This window comes from Pleurodeles waltl, chromosome 9, assembly GCF_031143425.1.
Source record: "Pleurodeles waltl isolate 20211129_DDA chromosome 9, aPleWal1.hap1.20221129, whole genome shotgun sequence".
Taxonomy (NCBI): domain Eukaryota; kingdom Metazoa; phylum Chordata; class Amphibia; order Caudata; family Salamandridae; genus Pleurodeles; species Pleurodeles waltl.
In genome coordinates this window covers 1,189,895,612-1,189,915,992 of record NC_090448.1, presented here as the reverse complement: position 1 = coordinate 1,189,915,992, position 20,381 = coordinate 1,189,895,612, and the positions used below count along the sequence as shown (strand labels likewise).

The window sequence follows — 20,381 nt, the reverse complement described above, 5'->3', positions numbered from 1 at the left end:
CCCTCTAACACGACTATTTTGTCCTTAGGGGAACTTTGGTGCACTTTGCACTCACTTTTCAGGGTCTTGGGGAGGGTTATTTTTCTAACTCTCACTATTTTCTGATAGTCCCAGCGACCCTCTACAAGGTCACATAGGTTTGGGGTCCATTCGTGGTTCACATTCCACTTTTGGAGTATATGGTTTGTGTTGCCCCTATCCCTATGTTTCCCCATTGCATCCTATTGTAACTATACATTGTTTGCACTGTTTTCTAAGACTATACTGCATATTTTTGCTATTGTGTATATATATCTTGTGTATATTTCCTATCCTCTCACTGAGGGTACACTCTAAGATACTTTGGCATATTGTCATAAAAATAAAGTACCTTTATTTTTAGTATAACTGTGTATTGTGTTTTCTTATGATATTGTGCATATGACACTAAGTGGTACTGTAGTAGCTTCACACGTCTCCTAGTTCAGCCTGAGCTGCTTTGCTAAGCTACCATTATCTATCAGCCTAAGCTGCTAGACACCCTATACACTAATAAGGGATAACTGGGCCTGGTGCAAGGTGCAAGTACCCCTTGGTACTCACTACAAGCCAGTCCAGCCTCCTACATTGGTTGTGCAGTGGTGGGATAAGTGCTTTGAGACTACTTACCACTCTTGTCATTGTACTTTTCATAAGAGAAAAATATACAAAACAAGGTCAGTGTATATACACATAGCCAAAAAGTTTTGCATTTCCTCTTTTCACTCTTTTCTAAGTGCTGAAAAGTACTTCTAAAATTTCAAAAAGTTCTTAAAAGTTTAAAAAGTTTTTTTTCTGTCTTTCCAAAAAGTTCTGAAAACTTTTTTTCTCTTTGTCTATCACTTTAACTCTCTCTAAAAAAATGTCTGGCACAGGCCAAAAAGTTGAACTGTCCAAACTTGCATATGATCACCTTAGCTGGAAAGGAGCAAGGAGTCTCTGCATAGAGAGAGGTTTGAGTGTAGGGAAGAATCCTTCCTTAGAACTGTTAATCAATATGCTTAGAGTACAGGATAAGGCCATAAGTGCCCAATCTGTAGAAAAAGTAGCTAATGGTTCTCAATCTGATCCAGGGACTCCCCCAGGAAAAGGTTCAGGAAAGAAACTTCTCAGCCTGCCCATTACTAGACAGTCTAGCATAGTTGGTACAGAGGTTGAATCACATCATACTGATGATGTGCTCTCACATTATGCTGGTAGCCAAGCTGTTAGGGTGCCCTCTGTAAGGGACAGGTCTCCTTCTGTTCATTCCCATCATACCTCTGTATCTAGAAATGTCCCTCCCACCCACCCTGATGACAGATTGTTAGAAAGGGAGCTCAATAGATTGAGAGTGGAACAAACCAGACTGAAGCTCAAGAAGCAACAGCTGGATTTGGATAGACAGTCTTTAGAATTAGAGAAGGAAAGACAGAAGTTGGGTTTAGATACCCATGGTGGCAGCAGCAGTATTCCCCATAGTCATCCTGCAAAAGAGCATGATTCCAGGAATCTGCACAAGATAGTTCCCCCTTACAAGGAGGGGGATGACATTAACAAGTGGTTTGCTGCACTTGAGAGGGCCTGTGCTGTACAGGATGTCCCTCAAAAGCAGTGGGCTGCTATCCTATGGCTATCATTTACTGGAAAAGGTAGGGATAGGCTCCTTACTGTAAAAGAAAATGATGCTAACAATTTCCAAGTTCTTAAAAATGCACTCCTGGATGGTTATGGCTTAACCACTGAACAGTACAGGATAAAGTTCAGAGAGACCAAAAAGGAGTCTTCACAAGACTGGGTTGATTTCATTGACCAGGCAGTGAAGGCCTTGGAGGGGTGGTTACATGGCAGTAAAGTTACTGATTATGAAAGCCTGTATAACACAATCCTGAGAGAGCATATACTTAATAATTGTGTGTCTGATTTGTTGCACCAGTACCTGGTAGACTCTGATCTGACCTCTCCCCAAGAATTGGGAAAGAAGGCAGACAAATGGGTCAGAACAAGGGTGAACAGAAAAGTTCATACAGGGGGTGACAAAGATGGCAATAAGAAGAAAGATGGTGAAAAATCTCAAGATAAGCATGGGGATAAGGGTAAAACCAAAGATCCCACTTCAAATCTTAAACACTCTTCAGAGGGTGGGGATAAAACAAATTCTTCCTCTTCTTCCCAACCTGCACACATTAAAAAGCCTTGGTGCTTTGTGTGTAAAAACAGAGGCCATAGGCCAGGGGATAAGTCCTGTCCAGGTAAACCCCCTGAGCCTACCACCACTAATACATCAAGCTCTAGTGCCCCTAGCAGTAATGGTACTAGTGGTGGGACTGCTGGCAACAGTCAAGCAAAGGGTGTAGTTGGGTTCACTTATGGGTCCATAGTGGAAACTGATGTAATCAGTCCCAAGACAGTTTCTGTCACACCTAGTGGCATTGGCCTTGCCACACTGGCTGCTTGTCCCCTTACAATGGATAAGTACAGGCAGACAGTTTCAATAAATGGTGTTGAGGCCTTGGCCTACAGGGACACAGGTGCCAGTTTCACTTTGGTGACTGAAAACCTAGTGCCTCCTGAACAACACATCATTGGACAACAGTATAAGATTATTGATGTCCATAACTCCACTAAGTTTCTTCCCTTAGCTATAATTCAGTTTAGTTGGGGTGGAGTTACTGGCCCTAAGCAGGTGGTGGTATCACCTAGCTTACCTGTAGACTGTCTCTTAGGTAATGACCTAGAGGCCTCAGGTTGGGCTGATGTAGAGTTTTATGCCCATGCAGCCATGCTGGGCATCCCTGAGGAATTGTTCCCTCTCATTTCAAGTGAAATGAAAAAGCAAAGGAGAGAAGGCCTGAAAACTCAGGATCCCTCTCCATCAACAGGTAAAAAGGGTATCACAGTATCCCCTAACCACCCTACCATTCAGGATACTATTCCTGTGGTGGGAGAAACCTCTCCTAGGGTGGCACCTGTTCCAAGGGAATCATCAGCTGGCAAAGCTGGACTCCCTGAGGTAGAAGTACCTCTCTGTGGGATAACTAACATTGGTGAGAAAAAGAGCACCATTTTAGTTAACATGGAGCATCCCTCCAACCCTCCCAGAGAAACTTTAGTGCAGAAACTCTGCACTGCCTCACAACACTTAGGACAGCATCCCTGCCCTAGTGTGGAGCTGATAGGACAGCATCCCTGCCCTGCTCCAACTCAAGAGAAACAGCATCCCTGTTCTCTCTTCCAGCCAGATGGACAAAGTTTTTGCCCAGCTATGGCTTTTCTGAGACAGCATCCCTGTCTGGCATTTCCATCACTACAAATAGGTTCAGTGGACAATTCCCACTGCTCTAAACTAAAACTTACTGATAGAAACTCTGAAAATATATCTTCACATTGTTGCTTAGCTAAAAAACTTCAAACAGGGTGGTTTACATCCCCACAGGGAAGTAACCATATAGTGGATGATAAAGGGAGTAACCAGTCTATTGCAGAGCTACTCTCTACTTATCACCACTTAGACAATAAAGTCTCAACTGGCCAAGGTTAGCCTTATTGTCCTTCGTTTGGGGGGGGGTTGTGTGAGAAGGTAGCCTCTTTCTAGCCTTGTTACCCCCACTTTTGGCCTGTTTGTGAGTGTATGTCAGGGTGTTTGTCACTGTTTTCACTGTCTCACTGGGATCCTGATAGCCAGGCCTCAGTGCTCATAGTGAAAACACTATGTTTTCAGTATGGTTGTTATGTGTCACTGGGATCCTGCTGGTCAGGACCCCAGTGCTCATAGGTTTGTGGCCTATATGTATGTGTCACTGGGACCCTGTCACACAGGGCCCCAGTGCTCATAGGTGTGCATGTATATGTTCCCTGTGTGGTGCCTAACTGTCTCACTGAGGCTCTGCTAACCAGAACCTCAGTGGTTATGCTCTCTCATTACTTTCAAATTGTCACTAACAGGCTAGTGACCAATTTTACCAATTTACATTGGCTTACTGGAACACCCTTATAATTCCCTAGTATATGGTACTGAGGTACCCAGGGTATTGGGGTTCCAGGAGATCCCTATGGGCTGCAGCATTTTTTTTGCCACCCATAGGGAGCTCTGACAATTCTTACACAGGCCTGCCACTGCAGCCTGAGTGAAATAACGTCCACGTTATTTCACAGCCATTTTACACTGCACTTAAGTAACTTATAAGTCACCTATATGTCTAACCTTTACCTGGTAAAGGTTAGGTGCAAAGTTACTTAGTGTGAGGGCACCCTGGCACTAGCCAAGGTGCCCCCACATTGTTCAGAGCCAATTCACTGAACTTTGTGAGTGCGGGGACACCATTACACGCGTGCACTACATATAGGTCACTACCTATATGTAGCTTCACCATGGTAACTCCGAATATGGCCATGTAACATGTCTATGATCATGGAATTGCCCCCTCTATGCCATCCTGGCATTGTTGGTACAATTCCATGATCCCAGTGGTCTGTAGCACAGACCCTGGTACTGCCAGACTGCCCTTCCTGGGGTTTCTCTGCAGCTGCTGCTGCTGCCAACCCCTCAGACAGGCAGCTGCCCTCCTGGGGTCCAGCCAGGCCTGGCCCAGGATGGCAGAACAAAGAACTTCCTCTGAGAGAGGGTGTGACACCCTCTCCCTTTGGAAAATGGTGTGAAGGCAGGGGAGGAGTAGCCTCCCCCAGCCTCTGGAAATGCTTTGTTGGGCACAGATGTGCCCAATTCTGCATAAGCCAGTCTACACCGGTTCAGGGACCCCTTAGCCCCTGCTCTGGCACGAAACTGGACAAAGGAAAGGGGAGTGACCACTCCCCTGACCTGCACCTCCCCTGGGAGGTGTCCAGAGCTCCTCCAGTGTGCTCCAGACCTCTGCCATCTTGGAAACAGAGGTGCTGCTGGCACACTGGACTGCTCTGAGTGGCCAGTGCCACCAGGTGACGTCAGAGACTCCTTGTGATAGGCTCCTTCAGGTGTTAGTAGCCTTTCCTCTCTCCTAGGTAGCCAAACCCTCTTTTCTGGCTATTTAGGGTCTCTGTCTCTGGGGAAACTTTAGATAACGAATGCATGAGCTCAGCCGAGTTCCTCTGCATCTCCCTCTTCACCTTCTGATAAGGAATCGACCGCTGACCGCGCTGGAAGCCTGCAAACCTGCAACATAGTAGCAAAGACGACTACTGCAACTCTGTAACGCTGATCCTGCCGCCTTCTCGACTGTTTTCCTGCTTGTGCATGCTGTGGGGGTAGTCTGCCTCCTCTCTGCACCAGAAGCTCCGAAGAAATCTCCCGTGGGTCGACGGAATCTTCCCCCTGCAACCGCAGGCACCAAAAAGCTGCATCTCCGGTCCCTTGGGTCTCCTCTCAGCACGACGAGCGAGGTCCCTCGAATCCAGCGACACCGTCCAAGTGACCCCCACAGTCCAGTGACTCTTCAGCCCAAGTTTGGTGGAGGTAAGTCCTTGCCTCACCTCGCTGGGCTGCATTGCTGGGAACCGCGACTTTGCAAGCTTCTCCGGCCCCTGTGCACTTCCGGCGGAAATCCTTCGTGCACAGCCAAGCCTGGGTCCACGGCACTCTAACCTGCATTGCACGACTTTCTAAGTTGGTCTCCGGCGACGTGGGACTCCTTTGTGCAACTTCGGCGAGCACCGTTTCACGCATCCTCGTAGTGCCTGTTTCTGGCACTTCTCCGGGTGCTACCTGCTTCAGTGAGGGCTCTTTGTCTTGCTCGACGTCCCCTCTCTCTGCAGGTCCAATTTGCGACCTCCTGGTCCCTCCTGGGCCCCAGCAGCGTCCAAAAACGCCAAACGCACGATTTGCGTGTAGCAAGGCTTGTTGGCGTCCATCCGGCGGGAAAACACTTTTGCACGACTCTCCAAGGCGTGGGGGATCCATCCTCCAAAGGGGAAGTCTCTAGCCCTTGTCGTTCCTGCAGTATTCACAGTTCTTCAGCCTAGTAAGAGCTTCTTTGCACCAACCGCTGGCATTTCTTGGGCATCTGCCCATCTCCGAGCTGCTTGTAACTTTTGGACTTGGTCCCCTTGTTCCACAGGTACCCTCAGTCAGGAATCCATCGTTGTTGCATTGCTGATTTGTGTTTTCCTTGCATTTTCCCTCTAACACGACTATTTTGTCCTTAGGGGAACTTTGGTGCACTTTGCACTCACTTTTCAGGGTCTTGGGGAGGGTTATTTTTCTAACTCTCACTATTTTCTGATAGTCCCAGCGACCCTCTACAAGGTCACATAGGTTTGGGGTCCATTCGTGGTTCACATTCCACTTTTGGAGTATATGGTTTGTGTTGCCCCTATCCCTATGTTTCCCCATTGCATCCTATTGTAACTATACATTGTTTGCACTGTTTTCTAAGACTATACTGCATATTTTTGCTATTGTGTATATATATCTTGTGTATATTTCCTATCCTCTCACTGAGGGTACACTCTAAGATACTTTGGCATATTGTCATAAAAATAAAGTACCTTTATTTTTAGTATAACTGTGTATTGTGTTTTCTTATGATATTGTGCATATGACACTAAGTGGTACTGTAGTAGCTTCACACGTCTCCTAGTTCAGCCTGAGCTGCTTTGCTAAGCTACCATTATCTATCAGCCTAAGCTGCTAGACACCCTATACACTAATAAGGGATAACTGGGCCTGGTGCAAGGTGCAAGTACCCCTTGGTACTCACTACAAGCCAGTCCAGCCTCCTACAGGTGCATGCTAGGTGGGGCCACTCCTCCTACCCTTTGTTTAGTTTCCAGCTGAAAGTTGCAGTTTGCACATGAGTTACCATATGCTGCTAGCTGCAGGCCTGGGTGTAGGAGGCTGGCCTGGTTTGTAGTGGGTACCTTGTGTACTTCCACCTTATACCAGGTCCAGTTATTCCTTATTAATGAAATAGCAGTGTTCTAACAGCTTAGGCCGATAGAGGTAGCTATAGCAGAGCAGCTTAGGCTGAACTAGGAGACATGCAAAGCTCATGCAATACCACTTATAGTTACACAGTACTTATACACAAGTAAAGACAATACTCACTGTTACCAAAAATAAAGGTAGTTTATTTGGGTGACAAAAGGCCAAAAATATCTTAGAGGGAATACTCCTTCTGGAGGTATTATACACAATATATACACTAGACACCAAAATAAGGTAAGTAATTAGACATAGAATAGTGCAAACAATATGAAATGCTATAGAATGTAATGGGAGTAAATAGGTCTAGGGGCAACACAATCAATATACTAAGAAAGTGGAATGTGAATCACGAATTTCCCCCTAGACAAGTGTAGTGTGTCTCTGGGAGAGTAAGAAAACCACAAAGGTGAGTAAAATACCACACCCCAGAGCTGAGTAAAGTACTGCAAGTTTCCTTAGGACACACTACAAGTTGTGATTAGAGTTATTGCAAGAACCAAGCAAGACTGCAAACAACAAATGGTGAATTCCTGGACCTGAAGACCTGTAAAGGGAGGAGACCAAGTCCAGAAGTTGGAGAAGGTTCCAGAAAGGACAGGAGCCTCCGACAACCTAGAAGAGGGTGCAAAACAAGAGTGGGGGACAAAGGAGGTGTAAAACGCCAGGCTGTGCACGAAGGATTCTTGCAAATAGTGCACAGAGGCCTCAGGAGGTGAAGAAGACGTGGTGCACAGGGGTACTGTTGTATTTGGTAAAGGCAAGCTCTTACCTCATCAAAATTGGGACAGCAGGACGTCAGGACAGTCTGTGTCGATGGGGCCAACCCTCTGTGTTCCAAGAAGCACTCTCGTCATCGGGAGAGGAGTCCCAGAGAACCGGTCGTCGACTTAGAAGGTGCCTGCAGGACCAGGAGAGTGACTCCATCACCCCGCAGGAGATTTCTTCGGTCCTTCTGGTGCAGGATGAAGAAAAGGAAGTCCCCAGAGTGTGCACACCGTGGAAACTGTTGAAGTTGCTGGCTGGAGCTGAAGTTGCAGAGTTGAAGCATCCCTTCTGGATACTTTGTTGCTGTTACAGCGGTTCCTGGAGCAGGCTGCAGTCGATCCGAGGTCAGAGGATGAAGTAGCAGTTGCAGAGGATTCCTGCTGGAAACTTGCAAGCAGAATCTGAAGAGAACCCGCAGGAGAGACTCTAAATAGCCCTTATAGGGGGATTGGCTACCTAACCTGGTATGGACCTATCAGGAGGGGTCTCTGACGTCACCTGCTGGCACTGGCCTCTCAGAGCCCTCCAGAGTGCGCCCACACCTTGGAAAACAAGACGGCTGAAGTCTGGGACACACTGGAGGATGCATGGAATTGGCTCACCAATACCAGATTTTGAATGGGGGAGCAATTCCATGATCTTACACACCTTACATGGCCATATTTGGGTTACCATTGTGAAGATACATATAGATATTGACCTATATGTAGTGCACACATGTAATGGTGTCCCCGCACTCACAAAGTCCGGGGAATTGGCCTGGACTGTGTGGGGGCACCTTTGCTAGTGCAAGGGTGCCCTCACACGTAGTAACTTTGCACCTAGCCTTCAGTAAATGAAGGTTAGACATATAAGTGACTTATAAGTTACTTAAGTGCAGTGAAAATGGATGTGAAATAGTGTGTGCACTATTTCACGCAGGCTGCAATGGCAGTCCTGTGTAAGGGTTTGTCTGAGCTCCCTGTGGGCGGCAAAAGAAATGCTTCAGCCCAGAAGGATCTCCTGGAACCCCAATGCCCTGGGTACCTAGGTACCATATACTAAGGACTTATCAGGGGGTCCAGTGTGCCAATTGAAATTGGTAAATGAAGTCACTGGCCTCTAGTGACAAATTTAAAAGCAGAGAAAGCATAAGCAATGAGGTTCTGGTTAGCAGAGCCTCAGTGACACAGTTAAGCACTACACAGATACACACATTCAGGCCACAAACTATGAGCACTGGGGTCCTGGCTAGCAGGATCCCAGTGAGACAGACACAAAAACAAACTTACATACATGTGAAAAATGGGGGTAACATGCCAGGCAAGATGGTACTTTTCTACATTGGGGGATTGAGTTTCAAAGGTGGTTAGCCCTCTGAAGCTCACCGCCAGGGCAGTGCACATTCCAGAGGGAGGGGATGTCAGCACCTCCACCCAGGAAGGACTTTGTTTCACAAACCAGAGAGACAGATCTCTCTAAGGTGACCCCTGGGTACATTTAGTAATAAATCTAATACTGGTACCAGTTTGGATTTATCATTTTGAGTTGTTTGATACCAAACAACCCAGGGTTCAAAGTGGCCATCATGTTGCTGGGAAACTCGTACTGACCAGTCTCCAGCACATGTACTAAAATGGTTGCTCTGTTCGCTCACTATGTCCCAAGTTTGACAAGGTCACAGTGGGGGCATACTGCTCATACAGCTATGCTCTCACATACAATATGAAGCACCTTGCCTTAAGACTGAAGTCCTGCCAGAGGGGTGACCTACCCATATGCTATGCAGTGTGGAGTGGACAGGGCACACAGCGAGTGTGCTATGTCGAGTTTGCATCAGGACACTCAGGCTGCTGTGGCAGTGCTGGGTGCATCTGGATGCATAGCCCTAGAGGGTGGCACAGTCAGTGCTGCTGCCCTCGGTAGCCTACCCTTAGTACTTCGTGCCCTGGAATCTACCATTTACTAGGGGCTCGTGGTGGCAGCCAACGGTGTTTCCACAGTTTAGGGAAAGAGCTCTGGCCCAGGGAACCTGGTTAGTGGGGGCCCTGGGCTCTATCACTTTCTAGGCTCCATCATACATCAGGCAAAGAGTGAGGGCTAACCATGTAAAAACGAGGCCTTGTCTCACAGAAATATCTCTATTTCTCCTCATTTTTCCTCTTTCCATATGTGCTGCAATCAGCGGCACACATAGAAAGAGGAAAACACATCCATGGATTGTTTTGTGCAGGTAGGTGTCCCTTCCTGCAGTAAAACAATCCTGCATGCAATACGGGCACCCTGGCACCATGGTGCACGGGTGCCTGCATTGGTGTTAGGCTGCCAAAAGGGCCCTATCACAGGGGAGAGGGCAGAAATGCACCTCCATTTGTAAATATGGAGCGTTTCTGCCCTTTCCCTCTGGCGCGGTGCAGCGCTGCCCTGCTCCACTCTGTTGAATGCGCCTCGTAGGGTTTCCCTCCTTCCTGCAGCTGTGCAGTCTGAGCAGATCTCTCGGGGGGGCCGGGAGCCAGTAATCCAAAGGCTCATAGAGTTTACAGTGTGTGAAAAAGACTCCTCCAGCTACAGGGCCTGCGCTGTATTCTCAGCCATCTCACCTCCATGCGACCACATTGGCACACCTAGTAGTGTGGGTTCGGCTCCCTGGAGCTGGGTGGGTTCATACACCGGGCGGTGCACAGCTTGGGTAGAGCACATGCTGGGGTGCGCACTCTGGGTGCTGCAAGATTTGAGAGTGCTCTTCCTTGGTGGCGCACCTCCTGGTGGGTTCACAACCCCGGAATGCAGATGTTGTGGGGTGTAGAGTGTACATCCTGAGTAGTGCACGTCCTGGGTGCTTAACATACTGGAGTATATCGTGAGGAGTCCAGATTCTGGGGGTGCTGTTCCTGGGGGGTGCACATTGTGGTGTTCCAGATCCTGGGGATGCACACACAAGAGCACAGATTTACAAAGAGGAAAAAGAACAGATGATTGACAGAACGCAGAGCAAATCAAACATTCACCCCCAGTCACAGATCTGGGTTTATTCCATCATTTCTTTGCTCACCGCGCCACCCAGTTTGGATCCAGCCAGATGCAAATCTGTCTTGACCGTGATCCAGTCCACCCCGAACTGCAAGGCCAGGTCTTCTCTGGACCGGAAATAAGCATCCTGGGACCGGTTTTGGGGTATCACCCTCATCAGCCAGGCTAGCGTGAATTCAGTGGTGCAGTGAGCACGGGACCCACATCTGGGCATACCCTTCCCACATAGAGCGACTAAAGCAAAAAGAACAGATGATGGACGGAATGCAGAATGCAGAACACATCAAACATTTGTTCTACATTCTGTCTATCATGTGTTCTTTTTGCAATTGTCAGATTTACCAAGGGCTTCTGTTGCCCTTGTGTCACACAAGGTGAAGTAAGGCCTTAAGTCAGATTTACTAAGCCACGCAAAGCCACTTTATGTAACAGGGGCTGCACACACTGAGGCCCAGATTTACCAAGGGCTTGCATTGCCCTTGCATCACGTACGGTGACAAGAGGGCAACACAAGCCCTTAAGTCAGATTTACTAAGCCACACAACGCTAGCTTGCATTGCTCTGCGTGGCTTAGTAAATCTAGAGTAACAGTAAGCAACACGTCACTGCCTTGTGTTACCCTGCATTACAGAGACGTTCTATGGTGGAGCATGGGCATTCTCACGCATTGACCCAGGATTTTGGCACATTCCCAGATTTACCAAGAATAGTAAACCGAGGATTGGTTCACAATGGCACGCCTTCCTAGCAGAGGCATAACGGGGAGAAATATCTTTATTGTGCCTTTTTATTTCTTCTTTCTATGTGTGCTGCATTTTGCAGCTCACAAAGAAGGAGTGAAACACCTCTGGGATTGTTTTTGTGCAGGAAGGTGTGCACCTTCCTGCACAAAAACAATCCTGTATGCAATGCAGGAATCCTTGCCCCATGGTGCAAGGGTGCCTGCATTGGTGCTGGGCAGCATTAAGTGCTGCAGCAGAGGGAGAAAACAGGAATGTGTCATATCCTAATAGCAACGGAGTGTTCCTGCTCTCTTCAATTGACGCAGCGCAATACAGTCAGTTGTCTTGCTGCGTTGTGTGAGCTTTTAGTAAATTTGGGCCTGGGTTTTGCACATTCAGGGCCATATTTATACTTTTTGACGCAAAACTGCGCTAACGCAGTTTTGCGTCAAAAAAGTTAGCACCAGCTAACGCCATTCTGAAGCGCCATGCGGGCGCCGTATTTATTCAATGACGTTAGCCGGCGTTAGCTGCCGGCGCTGCCTGGTGTGCGTGGAAAAAAACTACGTACACCAGGCAGCGCCGGCGTAGGGGGATATGGAGCTTGGGCGCGAAAAAATGGGGCAAGTCAGGCTGAGGCAAATTTTTCGCCTCAACCCGATTTGCGCCATTTATTTCGACTCCCAACCCCCATAGAAATGACTCCTGTCTTAGCAAAGACTGGAGTCATGCCCCCTTGCCCAATGGCCATGCCCAGGGGACGTTTGTCCCCTGGGCATGGTCATTGGGCATTGTGGCATGTAGGGGGGCACAAATCAGGCCCCCCTATGCCACAAAAAAAAAAAAAAAAAAGTACTTACCGGAACTTACCTTAATGTCCCTGGGATGGGTCCCTCCAGCCTTGAGTGTCCTCCTGGGGTGGGCAAGGGTGACAGGGGGTGTCCCTGGGGGCATGGCAGGGCACCTCTGGGCTCCTTCCGAGCCCACAGGTCCCTTAACGCCTGCCTTGTCCAGGCGCTAAAAAACGGCGCAAAAGCGGCCGTACGTCATTTTTTTGGACCCGCCCACTCCCGGGCGTGAATTTTGCCCGGGAGTGTAAATACGGCGCACATGCCTCGGAGTCAATTTTTTAGACGGGAACCCCTACCTTGCATCTCATTAACGCAAAGTAGGTGTCCACGCTAAAAAATGACGCAAACTCCATGGACTTTGGCGCTAGACGCGTCTAACGCCAAAGTATAAATATGGAGTTAGTTTTGCGACAGAATTGCGTCAAAAAAATGACGCAATTCCGGCGCAAACAGAGTATAAATATGCCCCTCAGTGTCAGCTCCGATTACCCAGACACATTCGTCAGTAATGTGAACATGCAAATAGGAAAGAGATGTTCCCTTTGAATTGTCTCGCTGCCATGAGGGAAGCCCTCACTTGGATGTGTGTCTTCTATAGGTGAGGGTGTGTTCCAGGTGGGGGCCTGTGGCACCAGCTGTAATGTCACTAATCTGACCCCTGGTGTAGTGGCCCAGTTGTGGCTCCAAGAGGCCTGCATGACCACCCCACAGTCTGCATGGAACACTGAGATCCTTTCAGGGTCACCTCCACTGTGAAGCGCCACATAAAACCCACAGTGCCTTTTCTTTCTTTCTTGTGCAGGTTTTTCTCCAAGAAGCCTCACATTGCAGGCAGCTCAGAGGATGAGGAGGTCCTGGCTGGGTACATCCACGACACGTGGAAGCGGGACCTCGACGGAGCCCGGATATACACCTACACGGTTCTACTCTCCTACCCCAATGCCAGTGACCCCAACTACGTGTCCATCTTACAGGAAGACGGAAGCGAGATGGAGGAGTCTGTCAAGAGTGAGAAGATCCTCAGTCCGGAGCAGGACGACCCCTCCGTGGTGAACCCCTTCAACTCATACTCACCGGCAGGAGTGGTGGTGGTAAGTCAAGATCAACAACTACTACGCAGAGTGAGGCGCAGGTGCCCTGACCCAAGCGATGACCACCCACTCTCGTAGAACCTCTCTAAGGCCACGACCACCCAAGCTCAGAGAGAGGATCCCATAACTGGGCCAAGAACCATAGCACAACCAGCCATAGACTAGGTGCAGGCAGAAGGATCTCTTCAGAGGTAAAACTCTTTAGCTCAAAAACGCTACAATTCCAAAACACCAGTGTGTGAAGAGACTAATAAGGGGGTCATTCTGACCCCGGCGGGCGGCGGGAGCCGGCCGCCTGGAGGGAACCGCCAGAATACCGCTGCGCGGTCAAAAGACCGCCGCGGGTATTCTGGGTTTCCCACTGGGCTGGCGGGCGACCGCCAAAAGGCCGCCCGCCAGCCCAGTAGGAAACACCCCTCCATGAGGATGCCGGCTCCGAATGGAGCCGGCGGAGTGGAGGATGTGCGACGGGTGCAGTAGCACCCGTCGCGAATTTCAGTGTCTGCTGAGCAGACACTGAAATTCAAAGTGGGGCCCTCTTACGGGGGCCCCTGCAGTGCCCATGCCATTGGCATGGGCACTGCAGGGGCCCCCAGGGGCCCCACGACACCCCTCACCGCCATCCTGTTCCTGGCGGGCGGAACCGCCAGGAACAGGATGGCGGTGAGGGGGTCGGAATCCCCATGGCGGCGCAGCAAGCTGTGCCGCCATGGCGGATTCCCATGGGCAGCGGAAAGTCGGCGGTACACCGCCGACTTTCCGTTTCTGGCCGCGGCTGTACCGCCGCGGTCAGAATGCCCGGCGGAGCACCGCCAGCCTGTTGGCGGTGCTACCGCCGACCCCGGCGGTCCTTGACCGCCGGGGTCAGAATGACCCCCTAAGCGTTGTTAAGGGAAGTAACAGAATCCCAGAGGCAGGTACCAGGGAGCCACTCGATGTATCTGAATGGACCACAAGGCTTCCTTCAAGGGGTTCAGGAGAGTGACACCGCCTGTTCTGGGGACCACACTGCATGCTCCTCCATGTAGGAGGTCTCTGGATACAGAGGGGCATATTTATGAGAGGCTTGTGCCGCCGTTGCATCAAATTTAGTGACGCAACGGTGGATGAAACCTTTCAACCATATCTATAAGGACATGCAAAGTCGCCTTGCATGGCTTTTATGGCCTCATAGATATGGAGTACGGCAATGCAGCGGAAATCACTGCATTGTCTTACTCTGCGCAAGGGAGGCATTCCATTGGCGTTGCAGTGGGTAGTCCCGTGCAACACCTGTGGATTTTAACCCATTCCCAGATTTACTACATCATGTAAACCTGGGCAGGCATCAAAATCTGACGCATCCCCAGGGAGATGCAACAAGGAAATATATCTTTATTATTATTTGCACTTTCTAAGTGTTGCGTTCTGCAGCACGCATAGAAAGAGAAAAAACCCTCCAGCATTGTTTATGTGCAGGAAGGTGCCACTTCCTGCACAAAATAAATCCTGCCGACAACGCAGACACCCTGCACCACGGAGGAAGGGTGTCTGCGTTAGCACTAGCGCAGTGGGGAAGGGCAGGAGTGCAACGTATTGCATAGATATAGCACATTCCTGCCCTCTCCCATTGGCGCTGGGCAGCTGGGCGAGTTGCACATCTGGGCCAGAATCTAACCGCAGAAGCGATGATTAAAACTCGCACGACCACAGATTGCAGATGTCATTAGCGATGCACTATGTGAGGGGTAAGCAGAGTTATATTCATATCAGTTACGTATGACTGGTCGATATCAGTATTTTTTGTTTTAAAATTGTAGTTTTTTATTATTAGACGACCCACATATGATTTCAAGTTAACCTTTGTTTTTTTCAGTGAATGTCTATTTTTTTAAACTTACAGTAATATCTTATCATACGTCTGTGGCCAACTCCCCGTCATGTACAGCTTTTGGCCATGTGCGCGACAGGGGATTGTGACCGAACCCCCTACCAGGATTTTCACTGGATACGTCAAAATATCATGTGAGTCCCGTAGGATCGGTGGGCCAAAGACTGTGGAGGTTCCTTTTGGACCACCCCATAAGGGCCAGGGGGTGCAGGGTACCCCTACCTAACTCAGTACTACTTTAATTTTTCTAAAGTTTCAGGACATGAAGACTGAGCTCCTGCGTCCTGTAATGGCAGCCGTTGCTTCACGTTGTGGCCAGTCAATGAGAGTGCTCAGTGCACAGGACTGAGCGATCCTGCAGGGCCAAACACGCAGACAGGAAAAAAAGCCCTTGTGACCAACGAAATCACGATCGGGCATATTTACAAACCCCTGGCGCTACACTAGCATAGTTTTTTTACGCTAATGTGGCATTAAGGAGGCTATGTCCCCACGCCATATTTAGAAAGTGGCGCAATTCATGCATTGCACCACTTTGTAAATTCTTGTGCCACATTATCTCTGTGCCAGGCATGATGTATTTAAGGGGCGGTGTTCCCTCACAGGGAAGCCCATAAAAAGGTGCAGTGAAATGTACTAGATTTCACTGCGCCATTTTTGGCATCATTTTAACGCCTGCTCAGGGCAGGCGTTCAAAGGACGAACCCATAATCTCCTCTGGGCCTCTCTGTGCTTTGCTGGAATAGCGTCAAAACTTTTGGCACTAGTGCAGCAAAAAAGCGGACGCTCTTGTGGTATTGCGTGACATGGAGCACCGTATTGTAAATACGGCGCACACATGGTGTCATCAGGGAGGCACAAGGGGGGCACAAGAAAAGTGGCACCACTTTCTTGTAAATCTGCCCCAATATTTTTTATTCGAGGTCCTGCGAGCCAGCCTTCCAGAGCGCTCTTTGTTTCTGCTTAATTTAATGAAAGCAGTTGAATGGATTAACACCAAATCATACAAAATCTGAACAATGATCTGGCTTTTTGACAAATTGAATGTAATTCTGTTCAGCTTTTTCTTCTGTATCATTGTCTAATTTTTCCTATTGAAATTGCATGAGAAAAAAGTGTTTTTAACCCCCCTCTCCCTTGTTCTCAGCCTCCGCATGACGGAGCACGTAGAAACTTTCCAGGAAGGAGCAGCGGAGATGAACCTTTTCTGGAAAGTTTTGTGAGGATTCACCAAATGGCACCAAAGTTATTAATAAAACAAATACTCTTCCTAAGAAAAAACTGCGCCCGATTTAAATGTTGGCACAGTATACATACCACTAACATGAAGGTCCGCCCGCCCGATTTAAAAGTCCAGACTTCCTATCACAGGTAGAGCGCACTCCTGTCGGGTCAGGGTTGGAGATCTGAAGCCTCAAGCCGTGCAGCGGAGCGGGGTCCTTCTTCTAGTAAGGGAAGGAGTTGGGTCTGGTGGGTCCTGACCGTATCACAGGTAGAGCGCACTCCTGTCGGGTCAGGGTTGGAGATCTGAAGCCTCAAGCCGTGCAGCGGAGCGAGGTCCTTCTTCTAGTAAGAGAAGGTGTTGGGTCTGGTGGGTCCTGACCGTATCACAGGTAGAGCGCACTCCTGTCGGGCCAGGGTTGGCGATCTGAAGCCTCAAGCCGTGCAGCAGAGCGAGCTCCTTCTTCTAGTAAGGGAAGGTGTTGGGTCTGGGGGGTCCTGACCGTATCACAGGTAGAGCGCACTCCTGTCGGGTCAGGGTTGGAGATCTGAAGCCTCAAGCCGTGCAGCGGAGCGGGGTCCTTCTTCTAGTAAGGGAGGATGTTGGGTCTGGTGGGTCCTGACCGTATCACAGGTACAGGGCACTCCTGTCGGGCCAGGGTTGAAGATCTGAAGCCTCAAGCCGTGCAGCGGTAGCGGGGTCCTTCTTCTAGTAAGGGAAGGTGTTGGGTCTGGTGGGTCCTGACCGTATCACAGGTAGAGCGCACTCCTGTCGGGTCAGGGTTGGAGATCTGAAGCCTTAATCCGTGCAGCGGAGTGGGGTCCTTCTTCTAGTATGGGAAGGTGTTGGGTCTGGTGGGTCCTGACCGTATCACAGGTAGAGCGCACTCCTGTCGGGTCAGGGTTGGAGATCTGAAGCCTCAAGACGTGCAGCGGAGCGGGGTCCTTCTTCTAGTAAGGGAGGGTGTTGGGTCTGGTGGGTCCTGACCGTATCACAGGTACAGGGAACTCCTGTCGGGCCAGGGTTGAAGATCTGAAGCCTCAAGCCGTGCAGCAGAGCGAGGTCCTTCTTCTAGTAAGGGAAGGTGTTGGGTCTGGTGGGTCCTGACCGTATCACAGGTAGAGCGCACTCCTGTCGGGTCAGGGTTGGAGATCTGAAGCCTTAATCCGTGCAGCGGAGTGGGGTCCTTCTTCTAGTATGGGAAGGTGTTGGGTCTGGTGGGTCCTGACCGTATCACAGGTAGAGCGCACTCCTGTCGGGTCAGGGTTGGAGATCTAAAGCCTCAAGCCGTGCAGCGGAGCGGGGTCCTTCTTCTAGTAAGGGAGGGTGTTGGGTCTGGTGGGTCCTGACGGTATCACAGGTAGAGCGCACTCCTGTCAGGTCAGGGTTGAAGATCTGAAGCCTCAAGCCGTGCAGCGGAGCGGGGTCCTTCTTCTAGTAAGGGAAGGTGTTGGGTCTGGTGGGTCCTGACCGTATCACAGGTAGAGCGCACTCCTGTCGGGTCAGGGTTGGAGATCTGAAGCCTTAATCCGTGCAGTGGAGCCAGGTCCTTCTTCTAGTATGGGAAGGTGTTGGGTCTGGTGGGTCCTGACCGTATCACAGGTAGAGCGCACTCCTGTCGGGTCAGGGTTGGAGATCTGAAGCCTCAAGCCATGCAGCGGAGCGGGGTCCTTCTTCTAGTATGGGAAGGTGTTGGGTCTGGTGGGTCATCACCGTATCACAGGTAGAGCGCACTCCTGTCGGGCCAGGGTTGAAGATCTGAAGCCTCAAGCCGTGCAGCGGAGCGGGGTCCTTCTTCTAGTAAGGGAAGGTGTTGGGTCTGGTGGGTCCTGACCGTATCACAGGTAGAGCGCACTCCTGTCGGGTCAAGGTTGGAGATCTGAAGCCTCAAGCCGTGCAGCAGAGCGAGGTCCTTCTTCTAGTAAGGGAAGGTGTTGGGTCTGGTGGGTCCTGACCGTATCGCAGGTAGAGCGCACTCCTGTCGGGTCAGGGTTGGAGATCTGAAGCCTCAAGCCGTGCAGCGGAGCGGGGTCCTTCTTCTAGTAAGGGAAGGTGTTGGGTCTGGTGGGTCCTAACCGTATCACAGGTAGAGCGCACTCCTCTCGGGTCAGGGTTGGAGATCTGAAGCCTCAAGCCGTGCAGCGGAGCGGGATCCTTCTTCTAGTATGGGAAGGTGTTGGATCTGGTGGGTCCTGACCGTATCACAGGTAGAGCGCACTCCTGTCGGGCTAGGATTGGAGATCTGAAGCCTCAAGCCGTGCAGCGGAGCGGGGTCCTTCTTTTAGTAAGGGAAGGTGTTGGGTCTGGTGGGTCCTGACCGTATCACAGGTAGAGCGCACTCCTGTCGGGTCAGGGTTGGAGATCTGAAGCCTCAAGCCGTGCAGCGGAGCGGGATCCTTCTTCTAGTATGGGAAGGTGTTGGATCTGGTGGGTCCTGACCGTATCACAGGTAAAGCGCACTCCTGTCGGGCTGGGGTTGGAGATCTGAAGCCTCAAGCCGTGCAGCGGAGCGGGGTCCTTCTTTTAGTAAGGGAAGGTGTTGGGTCTGGTGGGTCCTGACCGTATCACAGGTAGAGCGCACTCCTGTCGGGTCAGTGTTGGAGATCTGAAGCCTCAAGCCGTGCAGCGGAGCGGGGTCCTTCTTCTAGTAAGGGAAGGTGTTGGGTCCGGTGGGCCCTGACCGTATCACAGGTAGAGCGCACTCCTGTCAGGCCAGGGTTGGAGATCTGAAGCCTCAAGCCGTGCAGCGGAGCGGGGTCCTTCTTCTACTAAGGGAAGGTGTTGGGTCTGGTGGGTTCTGACCGTATCACAGGTAGAGCGCACTCCTGTCGGGTCAGGGTTGGAGATCTGAAGCCTTAATCTGTGCAGCGGAGTGGGGTCCTTCTTCTAGTAAGGGAAGGTGTTGGGTCTGGTGGGTCCTGACCGTATCACAGGTAGAGCGCACTCCTGTCGGGTCAGGGTTGGAGATCTGAAGCCTTAATCCGTGCAGCGGAGCGGGGTCCTTCTTCTAGTAAGGGAAGGTGTTGGGTCTGGTGGGTCCTGAACGTATCACAGGTAGAGCGCACTCCTGTCGGGTCAGTGTTGGAGATCTGAAGCCTCAAGCCGTGCAGCGGAGCAGGGTCCTTCTTCTAGTAAGGGAAGGTGTTGGGTCCGGTGGGCCCTGACCGTATCACAGGTAGAGCGCACTCCTGTCAGGCCAGGGTTGGAGATCTGAAGCCTCAAGCCGTGCAGCGGAGCGGGGTCCTTCTTCTACTAAGGGAAGGTGTTGGGTCTGGTGGGTTCTGACCGTATCACAGGTAGAGCGCACTCCTGTCGGGTCAGGGTTGGAGATCTGAAGCCTTAATCTGTGCAGCGGAGTGGGGTCCTTCTTCTAGTAAGGGAAGGTGTTGGGTCTGGTGGGTCCTGACCGTATCACAGGTAGAGCGCACTCCTGTCGGGTCAGGGTTGGAGATCTGAAGCCTTAATCCGTGCAGCGGAGCGGGGTCCTTCTTCTAGTAAGGGAAGGTGTTGGGTCTGATGGGTCCTGAACGTATCACAGGTAGAGCGCACTCCTGTCGGGCTAGGGTTGGAGATCTGAAGCCTCAAGCCGTGCAGCGGAGCGGGGTCCTTCTTCTAGTAAGGGAAGGTGTTGGGTCTGGTGGGTCCTGACCGTATCACAGGTAGAGCGCACTCCTGTCGGGTCAGTGTTGGAGATCTGAAGCCTCAAGCCGTGCAGCAGAGCGAGGTCCTTCTTCTAGTAAAGGAAGGTGTTGGGTCTGGTGGGTCCTGACCGTATCACAGATAGAGCGCACTCCTGTCGGGTCAGGGTTGGAGATCTGAAGCCTCAGGCCGTGCAGCGGAGCCAGGTCCTTCTTCTAGTATGGGAAGGTATTGGGTATGGTGGGTCATCACCGTATCACAGGTAGAGCGCACTCCTGTCGGGTCAGGGTTGGAGA

At 50.5% G+C, this 20,381-nt stretch overlaps 1 protein-coding gene across 2 annotated transcripts in view; it reads left to right on the top strand.

Moving 5' to 3' along the window:
- Positions 1 to 20,381, top strand: part of LOC138260535 (glutamate carboxypeptidase 2-like) — a 350,295-nt gene that overhangs the window by 45,224 nt on the left and 284,690 nt on the right. For both annotated transcript variants that reach the window (XM_069209149.1, XM_069209150.1), the window contains exon 3: positions 13,066 to 13,354. In XM_069209149.1, coding sequence (XP_069065250.1) covers positions 13,066 to 13,354 — 289 coding nt within the window. The remainder of the gene's footprint in view (positions 1 to 13,065; positions 13,355 to 20,381) is intronic.